This window comes from Palaemon carinicauda, chromosome 14, assembly GCF_036898095.1.
Source record: "Palaemon carinicauda isolate YSFRI2023 chromosome 14, ASM3689809v2, whole genome shotgun sequence".
NCBI classification, from domain to species: Eukaryota; Metazoa; Arthropoda; class Malacostraca; order Decapoda; family Palaemonidae; genus Palaemon; species Palaemon carinicauda.
This window is the reverse complement of record NC_090738.1, coordinates 8,466,885-8,485,249: the sequence shown is the minus strand read 5'-3', so window position 1 is coordinate 8,485,249 and position 18,365 is coordinate 8,466,885. Positions and strand designations below refer to the sequence as shown.

Genomic DNA, 18,365 nt, shown 5'->3' with positions numbered 1-18,365 from the left:
ATAGGATCAGTCCATAGGCCATTGTCACTGTCCGTTGCCTTGGCCATTTATGAGCGACCTTTAACGTGACTGGTTTGACGGGTCAATGGACTTCCCGTCCCTCATTCTCGAATTGGATCAACCTCACCTATGGCCAGTAGAGACAGACGTTTGGTTTCGTGCAAAAGGTAACTAAAACATTACAAGAGAAATTTAGTTTTATGGGTTTTGTTTTATTAGTCATTCTTGGAGAAGGCTTCAATACAAATAAACAACAATGATATTTTCAATAAAATTCTCCACAGAAAGAATGAAGACAACCTGAATTATTTCACATTTATAAACAATAAATAAATAAATATACTTAAAGGATCTATCTACAGCTTCTTCCTCTTCTTCTCTTCAAATCATCACTATTGTGTATAAAATTAAATTGAGACAACTCTTCACTCTCACTTTACGAGCAAAAATGTAAAACTAAATAAAAACTATTGCAAGCGATGGAATGTTTATTTCCATGTACAGGAATCACTTCTAAATATTTAGCAGTTTCTTTATATTAAGTATTTATAAACAACAGCAACTGTTATTTCTTGTTTACTTTCACATAAAAGAATAATGCAGAGACTGCAGAGAGTGAATCCCTGGCTTTGTTATTGATAAAATGAATATTCATCTCCCTAAGCAGATATATGTATATATAATTACTGTGGGTTTTTTAAGCAAATCACGTGCCAATTGGACTATATACACAGCTCAAACAACCTAAATAAAATATGAAAAGTGAAAAAAAAAATCAATGACAATATAAAACAGCCACGAGTTCGAGTGCTCACCTCAAAGACCCCACCAAGGAACAGCGGCCGGGACTAGAACGCAATCGTTACATTTGAAGCTTATACACGTATGGAACGTCGAATTGCAGCAGCAAAGGCCGGTACACAAGCACTGAGATGCTCACTACTACTTTTATGATTATCATTCTACTCGAAGAGGATCATCTTACTAACACTACTGAGGTTATGGAAACAGGGAAAGTCTCTTATATTTGTTTTGCATCGCTGTTTCCAAGGATCTTTGAGTCGAGTGTCTGTCACTCAACAGTCACCGAATGTAATATATTGCGATTAATCTAGATAGGCAAAATAAATTTGCAGCCCACGAGAAAGAGGTCATATAATCGCCGATGCCTTAGGTCTAGGCATATTTTAATGTTTAAAATCCGTTACCAGCGATCCGTAAGTACTTCGTCAGTGCCAGTAATTGTTCATGACATACAATGTGAATTTACGGTTAAAGCAAAGACTACAATAGTAAAGTGTAGAGGTAGTACATTGACCACCAACGTCATTACAACATTCCTATTTATTGTGCTTTCCCATGATTACTGTTTAGAAAGTAATTTTATTTTACGTGTGACTTAAGGTAAAATGCTATTTCCACATGCAATATAAATGCCTCAAAATGTAAATACAAGAATATGCTAACATTACAAATATAGCAAAAGTACGACAGACTTCGTAGCGCTGTACCAGCTTCTATGACCTCATTCTGTGAGGATGTTGTGTCCATTTCAACCACTTAAAAAGTATGATAACAATGCCGCAATTATCAACGGGCATCACCCCATAGGAGCACAATACAGTACATACACTCGCACGTAGCCAAACACACAACACACGCATGCGCATACATACACAAGTACGTCTATTAAACCTAATAACATGTCTTGCTTTTTCTTTGTTAATTAAGAATCCTCAAGGGAGAAACTACCCTTATTGCCTTAAACATAATGGAGTAATCTTTTTTTTTTTTTAGTTTTATTACGTTTATGAAATACGATTTCCGATTTCATGTGATGTATAAAGAAAAAGCTGTAAGCAAACTGATAGCGTTGTGAATTTATGGGGAAAAAGTTTACTTATGACTTGTGGCGGGAAAAAAAATCGGCCTTTTGCTGAATATTTATATAAATGATACTGTAAATACATATGCATGCAGTAAACATATGAATAAATGAAATGTATATATATATATATATATATATATATATATATATATATATATATATATATATATATATATATGAAAACTCATCCCCTTTTGTGCAACAGGCAATAAAGAGAGTGCTCACCAATAATTACCACAATATTCATATACTTTTTTTCAATTAACTTTATATTTCTTTCCCTGCACCTTTCCCAATAGGCTTACGGAAATTTCTACCTTTTCGCGGTAGAAAAGGCAGATTTCCTGCTTGCGATACATGTGTAAAAACGAACGAAATATAAAGAAAAGTGAAACAAATAAGATCAAACATAAAGATGAATTAGTATGGTATTGATATTTATACGTGAAAATTGTGTGTCTTAAAAAGACTCTGAAAACAAACAAGATAAACAAATAAATCACTATATTCCATTTAATACACAATGGTTCTCATCTCGATGATAATTTTTTTTTTTTTCACTGAGACGAGGCCCTATAAGTAATGAATTGGTTGACATACAGTGATTTACTGTATATATCATTTGCTTCTTTCACAGAACTTTTAAAAAACCACACAGATATATATATATATATATATATATATATATATATATATATATATATATATATATATATATATATATATATATATATATATATACTTAAAAATACCAAGGACAGAATAGAAACTTAGTTAACTCCGGAAGTAAAATGCTGACGTTACTCAATCTAATCTAAATAAAATGTAACATTGACGATGTATCGTGTATTAATATTATAATATTTCTATATTATTTATATAGCATGAATTATATAATGGTTCTATAATACTAATTGTAAAAATAAGAGTAAAAATGAAATATACTGATATGCCAAATTATTCTTATATATATGACATCTTAAATACCATTCCCATATTTAACTCATGCTACATAAGAAAAGAGAGATATTTTGATATAGCACTCGTATGTCATTGAAGGCCAAACACACATACATATACAGTGCACCTGGAGCAACATGCCACAGGTATTTAATACTAATTACCAATATGTAGTATTCAGCGCAGTTGAATGTGTACAAAAGCCGAATAATAGGAAATGTCATCAAATTTTCTTTCGCCCGTCTATTTCTCTTCCAAAATGACCTCCCCCTTGAAAACCAGTATTTGCAATTTGAGTCTGGGCCGTGTAGACGACGTGCAATGGTTTGCATGCAGTTGGTGCAGCTTAGAACCTAACGGTGAACACTATTTGAATGTGTCATGCAAAGGCAATTTCCCTTTCTGCTGTTACCTGAAAATAATTCTACGGTAGCTAACGTTCCCATGCTTTACTTTTCAGACTACAAAAATCTTAACTGGATTGTTCTATAAACAACCGATCTGGCTTCTTAGGAGGCTATTATGCACTTCAGATATAACCAGTCTTCAACTACTGTACCCTTCAAACCGGGTAAGTCTTCAGCTATTATACCCGTCAAACCTGGTAAGTCTTCAGATATTATACTCTTCAAATTTGATTAGTCTTCAGCTATTGTATCCTTCAAATCTGGCCAGTCTTCAGCTATTACACTTTTCAAATCTGGTCAGTCTTCAGCTATTGTACCCTTAAAACCTGGTCAGTTTCAGCTATTATACCCTTCAAATCTAGTCAGTCTTCAGCTGTTCTAACCTTCAAACCTGGTCAGTCTTCAGCTATTGTACCCTTTAAATCTGGTCAGTCTTCAGTTATTGTACCCTTCAAACCTGGTCAGTCTTCAGCTATTGTAGCCTTCAAACCTGGTCAGTCTTCAGCTATCATACTCTTCCAACCTGGTCCATTTTCAGCTATTGTACACTTTCACTGTACTTCAAAAACTGTGAATGCTGTCTGCACCAACGGTCACGCCTGGGAACAGATTATACAGCTCGAGGAGGTAAGTTTCCCATATGAATTTTGGGAAATTTGGAAATGCACGAAACAAGTTAATTCCAATGATGACCCTATGTCGGTATGTCATTCATCCGATTTTCAAAAAAAATAAGTTTTGCGTCTTTTTGGGACTTTAAAATTTGGTTTAATTGATCGTTGTTGACTATTCCTCTATCATGGTACAAAAATCTTGTGCTATTCAAACATGACTGCTGGTTTACAACAATACAGTATAAGTAGATTTAAATGAGTTTCCTTTATTAATAGATAACTAAAAAAATAAATTTTCAAAAAGTCTTATTCTTTATTTCATTCACTCTCTTCCTTTCCCTTTCTCGCTCTCTCTCTCTCTCTCTTTGTGGATTAGGGGATGCGCATCAACTATTTAGTTATCATCATCATTAACTAGCTTGGGTGTAGGGAACAGGAGAAGGCTTCTGGAAGGGTATACATTTTTTTCCTTTACTTATAAGTTACACCCATTCAGTTGCAAACACAACTTGTGACTTGGGGAGGAGGAGGAGGAGGAGAAAGAGGTTATGTCCAAAAACGATTTGCACGTGCAAAACTTGCATTCTATCCAGAACCTTCGTGGGACCCAAGTATCTGCAAATATCTGGTGGACTGACAACACTCGTAAAAGCTGTGTTTTACAACCAAGTGGGTCTACTTAATTCTAGAAACTTAATTGACTAATCTCACCTTAAGAGCTTTTTTTTTTCAAAACTGTACAATGAAATACGTAGAATTATGAAGACAATGATCTGCATTTATAAATATCTTGCATTCGGCTTAAAATTCTGGTAGAATCTATACTTTAATCTGGATTAGATTTCCATTTTGCCATCATGCATCAGAATACTTGGGTAGCAATGATAATATGGCTGTAGGCTGGTACACATAGATAGAATTCTCCTGATCTTCCATTTCAAATTCCAGTGCTACCATAAATATTTCCACTCCAACAAATACACAGAGATTTGGAATCTGGATAATATGCAGGATTGAAGAACACAGCGAGGTCATACAACATTTTGGACATAACCCACGGGTGATAACACTTAAGATACTGATGTGAATATATGAGGTGTATTGATATTCAATATCATAGTTCTAAAAAATGACACAGAGGTATATATGGTCACATTAAGCATATGACACATAATGAAAGAGAGCGCAATTATTTGAAAAAATTAACCATCACGTCTGCTATGCTTCTACCAAATTAAGTCACCGAGACTTTGGCTAAGTACCCAGTGGTTGGTGTTCCGCGATGTCTTAGCTTCCAGTCGAAGGCATGCGGCTTGACACCCCTTTTCCCAACAGAAAGTGTTTGGGTCGCCATGCTGGACCAAGCCTGAACAAAAAGTTAAGGGGGTCATCAGAATGTAGCCAAGCTGTAGCATATACCACATTGAAGTCGTCTTTTCCCGGGAGTCTTTGCTTGGTTAACTTTTCTTTGCTGTATCTTCTACATGATAGATATATGGCTGGTTACTTAGCTGCTAGTTGCTGAAAAAGAGAAGGTAAATGGAAGATGAGATTAGGCACAGCAACCAACTAAAATCATATTTATAACTCATTTATTCAGTAGCTTTGAAATGATAGATCTTTAACATTAATGGGAAGTAAAGCATTTAATCAGATCATTTGATGAATTATAAGCTTATTGCTTTTTCGGTGTACCATAAATATCCATTCTTTCCTAGAACCTCGTGATAATCTGCAGTGCCCAATTTTAATGCTCTAAGACACTGAGTTAACATAGCCTAACCTTACTGGACCTAATCTAGCGGGATTATTTCCTGCAGAATAAAAAGCGAACCTAATTTTGATTGATAATTATACTAAATACTTAATCTAGAGTAAAAACCATGGACAAAAACGCCTTTCTAACTAACCTACAAATGAGTGCATTTGTGCAGGGTTAGGAGCTGGTCTTGCCATCATACCAAGTGCACCCGGTCGGGAAAGAAGGCTCTGTGGGCCTGTACGAATTGGTTTAGCTGGAAAATAAGTATAAAATTAGTGGGCTGAGGAAGGTTTTAGTCGGAAAGAAACTTTCTCATTATCATAAATATCCAGCCTGGATTGAATGGATGAAAAGGTACAATCAGTGCCTAGTGGATTTTTTTTCCTTAGATGATGAATAACAGATGCTTTCTACACTATATGGCAAATATAATACATAACACGACTATAAAATATGTCAGCCAATATCGAAAACTCTCGCTATTGCATTGTAACACAGACACTGTCCTCACCAATATGAGCCCCTTGACCTCGTCTGGCCAAGTTCTTCTGTCTAACAGCTTCCTTGATCCGATCCACCTCATACTGGTACCTCTTCCGGTCCCTCATAGCACCCTCCTTAGCCTCGCGCAAAGCAGTCTCTAAGGCCTGCAAAGACAAGAGGATTTGCATTTAGTTCCTGCGCAGGACTTCTTCAGACAGACGTTTCACCTTAGGATAAGAACACTTACCTTCAGGTCACCAGGATTCTTTTAAAAGTGATTTAGATGCCAGATATAATGTTCAATCAATGTCAAAGCGATTTAATCCTTTAGCAGGAGGAGGTGCCATTGGGTATGGTGCTATGCTTTCAGTTCAGGCGCTTCACCTCTCAGGTGGGTAAAGAGATGTTGGATCTCGAGGTAGAAACCTCTTCAGAGTAATGTGATCATGGACAACTTTAGATCCTCCCATGCATTAGAATTGTTACTTGAAAATGGATATTTCAGGAAGTACTTTTGCGCCTAAATAGATTAAGGAAATTGAGGTGAAAAAAAGTTACACGTCCATTTCAAGGTGACCGACAACCAGTTAGGAAAACTATTTATAAAAACCACCACAACAATAGTACAACATTAACACTATCAATGTTACAAGGAGTTTTACCAGAGCAAAGACTTTTTAAATTATCAAAATAAATCAAAATTAAGCATTATTTACTTCTAGAAAATCTAGGAAGTTTATCCAATCTTGACCTTCATTATTTTTTATTCAGAGTAGTTATATTTGCCTAATGTATCTCGTCCCGAGTAGTTTTAAAAAGCTAGACGAGTACTGATGGCGTGCGGCGCCGCAAAGTAATATTTCTTAGGTTAAGAGGTAAGTACAAATCACAATAGAAATAATTAGGATTTAATGCAAAATTTGAAACAAAAGCACTAAAATGAAAAACTAATAATAGCTAATGGTCAAGGTTTAGCAGAGTGATCGTGTGAAGAGTAATTCAGTAGGAGTTCAAAGGTTTCCTTAATCTTTCTTTGATTGATGATTTGTTTAATTTCAGCCATATAGCCAGGCACTGAGTCCGTATGCAGCAGGATGAAATGTTGCATTTGTGCTAAAAAAAAATTTCCAAAGTTAAAAACAAAAGATCCGAGAACCAGATGGAAAAGAGAGTGGGGTGGTGAAGGAACGGAAGTGCAATAGAAGGTTAATGGACACTGTAAAGACTATTTTAGTCACTAATCTATCACGATATTCCGTACTTTTCGTTGCAATATGGCTGCATCTTTTAAAGATGTCATCCGAACAGAAAAATCGAGCACTAGCATAAAATTCTAGGTATAACAAATAGAAAGAGCAACCAGAAATTACAGACCTCTCCCCTAATGAAGATTGTCAACATTCTATTCAAGTCTACGGTCCAAGCTTTCCCTCTTTCATATGTTGACCGCGAATGAATCTACTGTATAAATAAAACAATCCTGGATCTCATCAGAGCCAAAATCTAATTACTTCTAAGTTAGCCCATTTCTGACAAATCCCGAAATTTCCATCAAAATTCATCAGTAACCTTTTGAGCCAAGGTGGTGACAAACAAGCAAACAGACAGATGTGAAAACATAACTTCCTTAGCGGAGGTAATTATCTAGTATATGTGTTGTTGCGAAAAATGTAAATAAAGGCAATATAAAAATAAGTGCATTTACAAGATTTTAATATTGCTGAATTCCCTTCACTCCCTTTTTCAGTGGCCAATAAGAAGATTGTTTAATTTATATATGATCTCTTGAATACTAGTGATTCATGTTTGATAATATTGTTTCAGATATGAATTCATTTGCTTTAGAAACTCAACGACCAATACGATAATCAATAGAAAATAATGGCCATTCCAGCAATTACAGAAGTGAAGATCAGATATCATTCCAAAATGTTAATCTCAAATTGCTGACGACGATAATTCTGTATTAGATCATAAAGTGGCGTGGCAGCCAATATTTTTTTGTATTTCCATTATGAACTGGATAACAGCCACTGAGAAGCAGGGAGGTAGCTTTTACAAAATATTACATTCTACTATAGTTGCTGCAAAGATTCTGGGCAAAATAAGCTCCACCCTCTGATGACATCATAGCCAATCACGTTGTCTCCCACATTAACAGCGGTAAAAATACATCCCTTTTAGAAATTTCAAACTATATTAACATATAATGTGTGGTAACCGCTGTCAATGAGGGAGACAACATGATTGGGTATGACATCTTCAGGAGGAGGGGCTTATTTCGCCCGGAATCTCTGCGGCGACTATAGTGTACCCGAGCCATCAAAACTGACGTCTAGATATTTAGAGATATGCACATACACACATATTCAACCCCTTCCACCCCCCCCCACCCCCTTCTCTTAACTACAACACGCTGGTTTGGCAATTTGTGGGAGAGTGGGACTTCCAGGTGTATCTCTCGGGATACCCCTTCTCACAGGGTATAACTACTACCTCTCCCCCTGAGTGTGACAGGAAAGAAATTTTTCCTGTGTATTGGTACATTAGCGTATAGGTCACATGATAATTTGCAGTACTGAACTCACATTGCTTCCTTTTTTACAGGTGCTAGATTGAAATAAGGTGTGACTATGGATCCAGTCGAGTACCGAGTAGTGACCAGGTTTCTATATTGAAAGGTCGTACGTTGAAACAGACATTCAATAAAATGAAACACTTATGGAGATTCTGCCCCATCATATGCTGTGGTAAAACACTGGCATCGCCAGTTCAAGTGCGCCGAACATCTGTAAAAACAGCGTCTGTTCCATTGTGCCATAGATAAAGAGACTATCCATTAAGTAGAGGCTGCCATTTTGGAAGACCTCCTTATAACTGTTTATCCGTTAGCCCAAATTCTGAAAAAAAAATCATTCAGGATCATTGCACATGCATAAGGTGTCTGCACGGTGGATTCCCAGGCTCCTTTATGAGTGGATTGCTCAAAGGCTCTTTTGGACATGTGTCAACAAAACCAGGAAGTCTTCTTTGACAGACTCATGACATAGAAGGAAATATGGGCTCATCGCTATGATCCTGAGACTGAAGTCCAGCCTATGCAGTGAAAGCACTTTGACTCACCATCACCAAAGAGTGCAACCCTCTGCAGGAAAGGTCATGATTACCGTCTTTTGGGACCAACATGGAGTAGTGATGACGAATTTCCTAGCCAAGGGTACTACAATTACTGGGACTTACTTTGCTTCACTACTGCGTAAATTGCGAGAATCCGTCAAACTCAAAAGGCGTGGCATGCTAACTAAAGGAGTCCGATTCCTGCACAGACAATGCTCCAGTCCACAACTCACATATCGCCCAGACAGAAGCGCACTCTTGTCGCTATGGAATTCTTCTGCACCCTCCTCATTGTCCTGAGCTGGCATCATCTGACTTTTGCCTCTTTTAAACCATGAAGTCATTGCTGAAGGTAACACGTTTTCCAGATGATGAGACACTTGGAAAAATGCATAACCCTGGTGGTGCCATGTAGAGAAAGACTAATAACTATCAACAGTTTTGTCTGTTTATGTATGTTGGAAGTGGGACAGGGGAAATCTTTAATGAACGCCCCTCGTATATTACTTTTTCCTTCCTTCCTTCTGGAATGAATAAATTCTAACTTGCAGGGATTGTTTATAAGTTGAACAGGCTGATATAAGTCTCGTTTTTACAGTTCATTTATGAAATATCTGTTTTAATGTAGTCACTGCTCTTAAAATATTTTATTTAGACTGTTCATTACTTCTCTTGTATTTTATCTATTTCCTTTCCTCACTGGGGTAATTTCTCTGTTGGAGCCCTTGGACTTATAGCATCATTCTTTTCCAAGTAGGATTGTAGCTTAGCTAATAATAATAATAATAATAATAATAATAATAATAATAATAATAATAACACTTTCGGGCTAAATAGATTGCGTTGCTCCTACGATAAATTTCGGGAAAGTAAATAACTTGAAGATCTATAGTAGACAAGAGAGGCCTAAAAATACTCTCTCTGAATGTCCCACTCTCAAGGCCAACAGCCACCGCAGAGCTGCCGTGTAAAATGGCGAGTTGGTAACTTAGCAGACGTTGATCCAACATTTGTTTTCTTTTCCAGACTTTTGATTATCATTAAGAGACCGCAGGTCATCTATCTTTTCATAACGTATATAGGTGGACTAAAGAAAATGATAAAAAGATTTTGAGTTAAAGTTTTAGCTATATATAACAGACTTAATACAATATTCCTGTTTTAGGCCTAATAAAATCTCCCTGTAACGAAGGCTAAATTAATATTCTTATCATATATAATTTTCAAGTAAAAAACAAACAACGGATTCTACATGGCTTCTAAATGATACTTATTTACAATGCTTTTGGCAAAGTCGAAGCCAGGGCCGAACACGGCATCGGACGCAAGAATAAGAATAAATTTTTTAGCATTACCAGTTGTTTATAATCATCAATTGAGTAGAAATATCTTAAGCATTGTAAAATTTACTGCATTTTATGAAAACCACATTCGACTTTTTAGGGTGAAAAATAGCTTAATAATGATTTTATTTTGTGATTTAAGCGTATGTCTGACGGACAGCGCATGCGCTAAACCTTAGCCGAGACGACATAGCACGTGGAGTTATATATAAGTATTATCTTACTTTAGGTATTTACAGTCATTTGTTCTACTCAAGGCAAAGATAAGTAACTATTTTGTTTATGTAGTCATCTACGTAATTTCGTACGAATATATGACATAGCATACGTCATTGCAAAGTACAGCAACATTAATACCTTTCACCGGCAGTATATGTTGCCTTGGTGACATATATTCGTATTTGTCAAACAAATTTGATGCACTTCAGACTGAAATCTCTCTCTCTCTCTCTCTCTCTCTCTCTCTCTCTCTCTCTCTCTCTCTCTCTCTCTCTCTCTCTCTCCTTATTGTTAATCTTATTCTTCTTCTTCTATATGTGTGTATAATAACGAATTCATCCTATTCCACGCAGAATTAATTGCAATTATGGAATCAAACAGTATGATCAGCAGCCTAGAAATGAGGCGAAATCTTTCATACTCATATGCAGGTGTTGAACACATATTAAACGCAACTTCGCCACCTCCACACCTGCTTACAACAGAGACAAGTGGCGAGTGTTGTGGATGAAAGTGAAGAGGAACCCACGTTTGCTAGGTTAGTGGATCGCCACGGCATACGGACCACCAATCTACCCCGTTATAAAGGCGTTTTTTTCTGGTTAAAGTTAGGAGTTACTTTAAATAAAAGTTTCCCTTTTCAATAAATAGCAAGAGTTTTTGATAAGTTTCATGTAATTCCGCGAGTAGAGCTCATCTCATCTAAAACCTGGGTTTTCTTATGGCATTGTTAGCAGTTGATTTTCATCTAATAAACCCCATAATTTGGACCCACTTTTCAAATAAAACCCACACTTTGTCCTTATTTTTATAATGAAATCCCATAGTAATGTGGCCCTTACTTTTTTACTCAACCCACATTTGGCCCTTATAAAAAAACCTACATTTGGCATTTATTTTTTTCAATAAAACCCATATTTGACCCTTATTTAAAAAAAAAACACATACGAGGATCTTATTTTTCTAAAGAAAGCCTTTATTTTTTTTTTATAAAACCCATATTTGGCCCTTATTTCTTTAACAAAACCCATATTTGGCCCTTATTTTTCTAACAAAACACATACGTGGCCCTTATTTTTCTAAACAAAGTCCACATTTGACCCTTATTTTCAAATAAAACCCATATTTAGCCGTTATTTTTCTAATAAACCCCACATTTGTTCCGTATCTTTCTAATAAAAACTTATATTAGGCTCTTATTTTTCTAAAACCCATATTTGTTCCGTATCTCTCTGATAAAACCTATATCAGGCCCTTATTTTTCTAAAACCCATATTTGTTCCGTATCTTTCTAATAAAAACCTATATTAGTCCCTTATTTTTCTAAAACCCACATTTGTTCCGTATCTTTCTAATAAAACCTATATTAGGCCCTTATTTTTCTAAAACCCACATTTGTTCCGTATCTTTCTAATAAAACCTATATTAGGACCTTATTTTTCTAAAACCCACATTTGTTCCGTATCTTTCTCATAAAAACCTATATTAGGCCCTTATTTTTCTAAAACCCACATTTGTTCCGTATCTTTCTCATAAAAACCTATATTAGGCTCTTATTTTTCTAAAACCCACATTTGTTCCGTATCTTTCTCATAAAAACCTATATTAGGCCCTTATTTTTCTAAAACCCACATTTGTTCCGTATCTTTCTCATAAAAACCTATATTAGGCCCTTATTTTTCTAAAACCCACATTTGTTCCGTATCTTTCTCATAAAAACCTATATTAGGCCCTTATTTTTCTAAAACCCACATTTGTTCCGTATCTTTCTCATAAAAACCTATATTAGGCCCTTATTTTTCTAAAACCCACATTTGTTCCGTATCTTTCTAATAAAACCTATATTAGGACCTTATTTTTCTAAAACCCACATTTGTTCCGTATCTTTCTCATAAAACCTATATTAGGCCCTTATTTTTCTAAAACCCACATTTGTTCCGTATCTTTCTCATAAAAACCTATATTAGGCCCTTATTTTTCTAAAACCCACATTTGTTCCGTATCTTTCTCATAAAAACCTATATTAGGCCCTTATTTTTCTAAAACCCACATTTGTTCCGTATCTTTCTCATAAAAACCTATATTAGGCTCTTATTTTTCTAAAACCCACATTTGTTCCGTATCTTTCTCATAAAAACCTATATTAGGCCCTTATTTTTCTAAAACCCACATTTGTTCCGTATCTTTCTCATAAAAACCTATATTAGGCCCTTATTTTTCTAAAACCCATATTTGTTCCGTATCTCTCTGATAAAACCTATATCAGGCCCTTATTTTTCTAAAACCCATATTTGTTCCGTATCTCTCTGATAAAACCTATATCAGGCCCTTATTTTTCTAAAACCCATATTTGTTCCGTATCTTTCTAATAAAAACCTATATTAGTCCCTTATTTTTCTAAAACCCACATTTGTTCCGTATCTTTCTAATAAAACCTATATTAGGCCCTTATTTTTCTAAAACCCACATTTGTTCCGTATCTTTCTAATAAAACCTATATTAGGACCTTATTTTTCTAAAACCCACATTTGTTCCGTATCTTTCTCATAAAAACCTATATTAGGCCCTTATTTTTCTAAAACCCACATTTGTTCCGTATCTTTCTCATAAAAACCTATATTAGGCTCTTATTTTTCTAAAACCCACATTTGTTCCGTATCTTTCTCATAAAAACCTATATTAGGCCCTTATTTTTCTAAAACCCACATTTGTTCCGTATCTTTCTAATAAAACCTATATTAGGCCCTATTGTTCCGTATCTTTCTAATAAAACCTATATTAGGCCCTATTGTTCCGTATCTTTCTAATAAAACCTATTTTAGGCCTTTATTTTTCTAAAACCCTTATTTGGCCCTTATTTTTCTTACAATCATCAATTATAGCTTATCTTCATATTCCGGTCTTTGTTTGCAATTGTCTTAACAGAAAACTACAATTACCTCCGCCAAGGAGGTTATATTTTCGAGTAGGTTTATTCATTTAGATAATTATATGTATCTGTAGAAAGAATTACGTTAAAACTAGATATGGTTTTGCATTTTTAACTATTTTAAAGATTACGTAAAAAAAGACTGATTTTGACGAAATTTCCACTACAGATAGATCTTAGGCCATGGACGATTCCATTAACTTTTGGAGATGAGCCGGTAGCGGATCCAAATTCTAGAAACGGATTTGCATTTTCCACAATTCTAAAGATTACGTCAAAACATATTGACACTTTGGATTTTCACCAAATTTTATCAATTGATAGATATCATGCATCGAAAAAAAACCATGCAATTTGGGAGGTGATATGGATCAAGATCACAATTCTGGGTTAACATTGCACTCAATACCATCTACTGTACAGTCAGCATATGAAAAATGGGAAGCGATGTCCGTAGACTTTAGTTAATTGATGGAAATATTTATTGGCGGAGGTGTGAAATCTCTGATTGTTCTTGTTTATAAGAAAATTTTTGTGCAATGTTAAGTGAAAATGGTTTCTTTTAAATTTGCATTTTATCTTATAAAAGAGGAAACTACTGGTTTAACTTTTTTCGATTTCTTTTGCTATGAAGGTAAGCTCTCTCATTAATCTTCCTTTGACATTTGAAAGATGAACAATCTCATTTCTTATATCATTTTCGGAAAACAAATTAGAAACACTCGCCTATATAGTGTATACGTATCTTATCATACGTACTTTTATTAACATTTTTAAAGGCTTAACAAAGATTTTTCGATTTACATACAAGACAACCAATCATCTATTATTACCTACCACCTTGTACTCTTACCTCGCGGAACAAGGGTAATGAAAATAGTATTTCTTGTATTGAAAAGCATACATGTTCATCCCCAGAAGTATTCTCTTCAATGAAAACGGTGCCTTCCCACGTGTCGGTTTAAATATTGCGCGCTAACAGCCCCGCAAGGAGCCACAGTAGAAATCGAACACTAGGCACTTGCGCATAACGGAAAGGAGGAGGATCATCTCGGTGGTTTATCGAGAGGAGATACTTTTTGGCGGACAGAAGTCTGCTTCTACTGTACAAGCTACGCCAAAAGAGCAATTAAGCTATTCTATAAAATGCTCCTCCAAAATATCATTAATGTGAATTTTAGTAGAGGAACTGGCAAGTCACTTGGATATTAGTATCTGACCGACATGGATAAGCTTCCTTTGGCATCCTGGCCATGCTTTCCAGCCAGAAGCGGCAGTATCGTAGAAATACCATCAAATACTGTATATAAACTCGTAAATGAGAACGGTTATAAGTGAGCGTATTCTCATGTTCAAATGTATAACATCACATTCATAAATTAGATGAATTTAATCTATAATGTACTGTTGGCAATGGGTCTCTGCCTGCGCGCACACACACACCAACACAGGCATGCCTACGAACACGGTCTATGCATGAAGACCGTGTTACCACTACTAACACCGTTAACCATTCGACATCTTACATCACGTACAGCACGGTTAGTTATACCTTCGTTACTCTTATTGGTTTTCGACTAGGTTAGGGTTAAAAAAACACAAAAGGCTTATTTTTATTCAGAAAGCTAAATGAAGTATGCATGTAAAGCGATTACCGTGCTTATTCGTTTTTTTTTAATCTTTTTACCCCGGAAACAACTGTAAAGAGAGTTTGTAACTAATTTTTTTTTTCCATTTATCCCCCAGTATTCATGATCTAAATTGATATAAATCTCTTGTCATTACTTATGTGGCAAAACGTTACTGCGACGTTATCACAAATAATATAATAAACAAATTCTTCAAATCCAAAGTGATAAGCGGTTTCAATTCATTTTGCATTGCCCTTGTAATACATCTCTGTCTGTCTGCCACAATTAGAGAAAGTATTTTAAGTTGAGCTCTTATAAACTCAAAGTATGATTGTAAGTAGGTCGAGAACATTTGGCTCCTCAACATCCTTGTCTCAGCATTGATAATGTTGATTCTTTAACTACGTATGACTCTATCAACATTTTAGGTGTGATTATCGATAGCAAAGTTACTTTTGAGAAACACATCAGGTCTGTCTCTCCTTCAATTGCTGAACAAAATGACTTATTGAGAAAGTCTTATAGGATTTTCAGTGATGAATCTATCCTGAGGAAATGTTTTCATTCTTTTATTCTGCCATGTTTTGAATACGGTCTTCTGTCTGGTCTTCAGCTACTGACTCTCATCTCAATTTGTTGGACAAAAACTTACGGTCTATTAAATCTTTTATCTCTGACCTTGAAAATAATCTTTGACACCGTCGGTCAGTTATTTACTTATGTATGCTGTATAAGATTTTTCATAATTCTGATCATTCTTTGTATTAAAATCTTCCAGACTATAGGCTACCATCACATACGTACTACTAAGTATACAATTAGCTACTATCACATACGTACTACTAAGTATACAATTAGCTACTATCACATACGTACTACTAAGTATACAATTAATTCTAACAGTCTTGCCTTTTCCATCGTAAGGATCAAGGTTATACAGTATTCTAGTCTAGATCTGTGAACAGATTGCGGAATGATCTTCCTAATCTGGTGGTTGAGTCAGTGAAACTTCAGAATTGCAGCAAATATTTTGATGTTGAACAGTTTGACGAGTTTCTCTTCATAGTTTTCATATGACAGATCTATTTTAACGTTGTTACTAATTATAAAATATTCTACGGGTTTCATTCATGACTTCTCATATATAGTTTGTTTATTTCTTCATTTCCTTTCCTCACAGAGCTATTTCCCTGTTGGAGCCTTAGAGCATGTAGCATCCTACTTTTACAACTAGGGTTGTATTTTAGCTAGTAATAATAATATGTACTCAACAAAAGCACTACAAAATATGCATCTTAACGAAGCCAGTACTTATAAAAAAAAGTCCATTTCCAACAACTTGCAAGGTGTCATTTCACACAATAAATAAGTAACCATTCTGAAAATAACATATCATATCATTCACTGTCTCTTCATCCATGCTTTCAGGTGCGTTTACCAAATGGTTCAGCGTTGCAGCAGAGGACGTCTTTATTTTATAGCTTTATTTAAACTAATAAAATGACCGATGAGGAGTCGTAAAAAATTCTAACTTTATGAAACTCTGAAGACGTAACGTAAAAAATAAGGTAAAAAATACGTTATTGGTAATAGTATTCTCAAGGTATATAGAGTGACCAGGTAGAGTCATTTGTGGAGGGTTGCGGCTTATCCCCCCAAGAACCGCGTCGCCTGGAGGTCATGTCAGGGCGAGAAGTCATCCAGCTACCGTTTCATTCAAATGTCGATCAAAGGTCACTTCAGTCATCTCTGTAGTGATTTAGTTTGACATTCTTCGAATAAAACCATAGTTTTGATTATTTATATAATCTAGATTATTATTTAAATAATGCCAAACAACTACGCCGTATTTGGTTGTTATTCAAATAGTAGAAAAAAAAGGAGGTATCCTTTTTCCGATTCCCTCGTGATGAGGAAACAAGAAGGAAATGGGTTCATCGTTGTAAGAGAAAGGACAACTTTAACCCTACTACTCATCACATATGCAGTAAACATTTTGAAGAAAATGCATATAAGAGAGACCTGCAACAAGAACTTCTTGGATCACGATCCCCAGCAATGAAATACAGACGTCTGAAGAGCAATGCAATCCCAACACTTCACATGCCTCATTCACAAGGTTGGTAATCTTCCTTTTTCAATTTTTCAGTATTACTTGAAAAACTTATTTAATTTTTTTTTTATTTGTCACACTATCTACACTCATAACAGCTGTTATCTGTGTTCATATATGGTGGTTTGTGTGTACATATAGAGTAAATAGAGACTATAAAGGGAAAACTTGGCATATTCCATACCTCAGTCACGATCATATTAATACAAAGTCTTATGACAACTGATGCGTATATATATATATATATATATATATATATATATATATATATATATATATATATACATATATATACTGTATATATATATATATATATATATATATATATATATATATATATATACATACATATATATACTGTATATATATATATATATATATATATATATATATATATATATATATATATATATATATATGTGTGTGTGTGTGTGTGTGTGTAAGAGAAAGAGAGATATTAAAATGTTTTTCTTTCTACATTTCAGATGATAGTGTATCTGGTACATCTCGAATGAAAAGGATAAAAGAGAAAAATCGGAGACGCTTAATTGCAGAAATGTTATCAGGTTGTGAAAATGAGCTTGATGATTACAACAATGTTTCCTGTGGAGAAGACTATCCTCAAAGTGAAGAAATGGTTCATACAGCAACACTAGAAGAGTTGCAGAGTCAATTGAACAGCGTTACTCAAGAAAGAAATTATCTCCTTAACCAAGAAAGAGCAGTGGGATAAAGAATGGTTACGTTTGTTGGAGGATTTAGAGATTATGAGAAATGAAGCATCATGTTGCAGAGCATTTTTAGAAAAAATGTTTTCTCCTTCACAGGTGGAAAACATTATGAGTGGAAGAAATGTGAAACGTTGGGCAGATGGTGACATTAGTCGTGCAATAACTTGA

The 18,365-nt window shown here is 35.0% G+C and overlaps 1 protein-coding gene across 1 annotated transcript in view; it reads right to left on the bottom strand.

The window, feature by feature from the left end:
- Window positions 1-2,635: 2,635 nt before the first annotated feature.
- Window positions 2,636-18,365, bottom strand: part of LOC137653413 (kinesin heavy chain-like) — a 518,115-nt gene continuing 502,385 nt past the window's right edge. Inside the window, 3 exon segments of the mRNA XM_068386776.1 lie at window positions 2,636-5,390; window positions 5,780-5,884; window positions 6,143-6,278. Coding sequence (XP_068242877.1) covers window positions 5,377-5,390; window positions 5,780-5,884; window positions 6,143-6,278 — 255 coding nt within the window. The 3' untranslated portion in view covers window positions 2,636-5,376.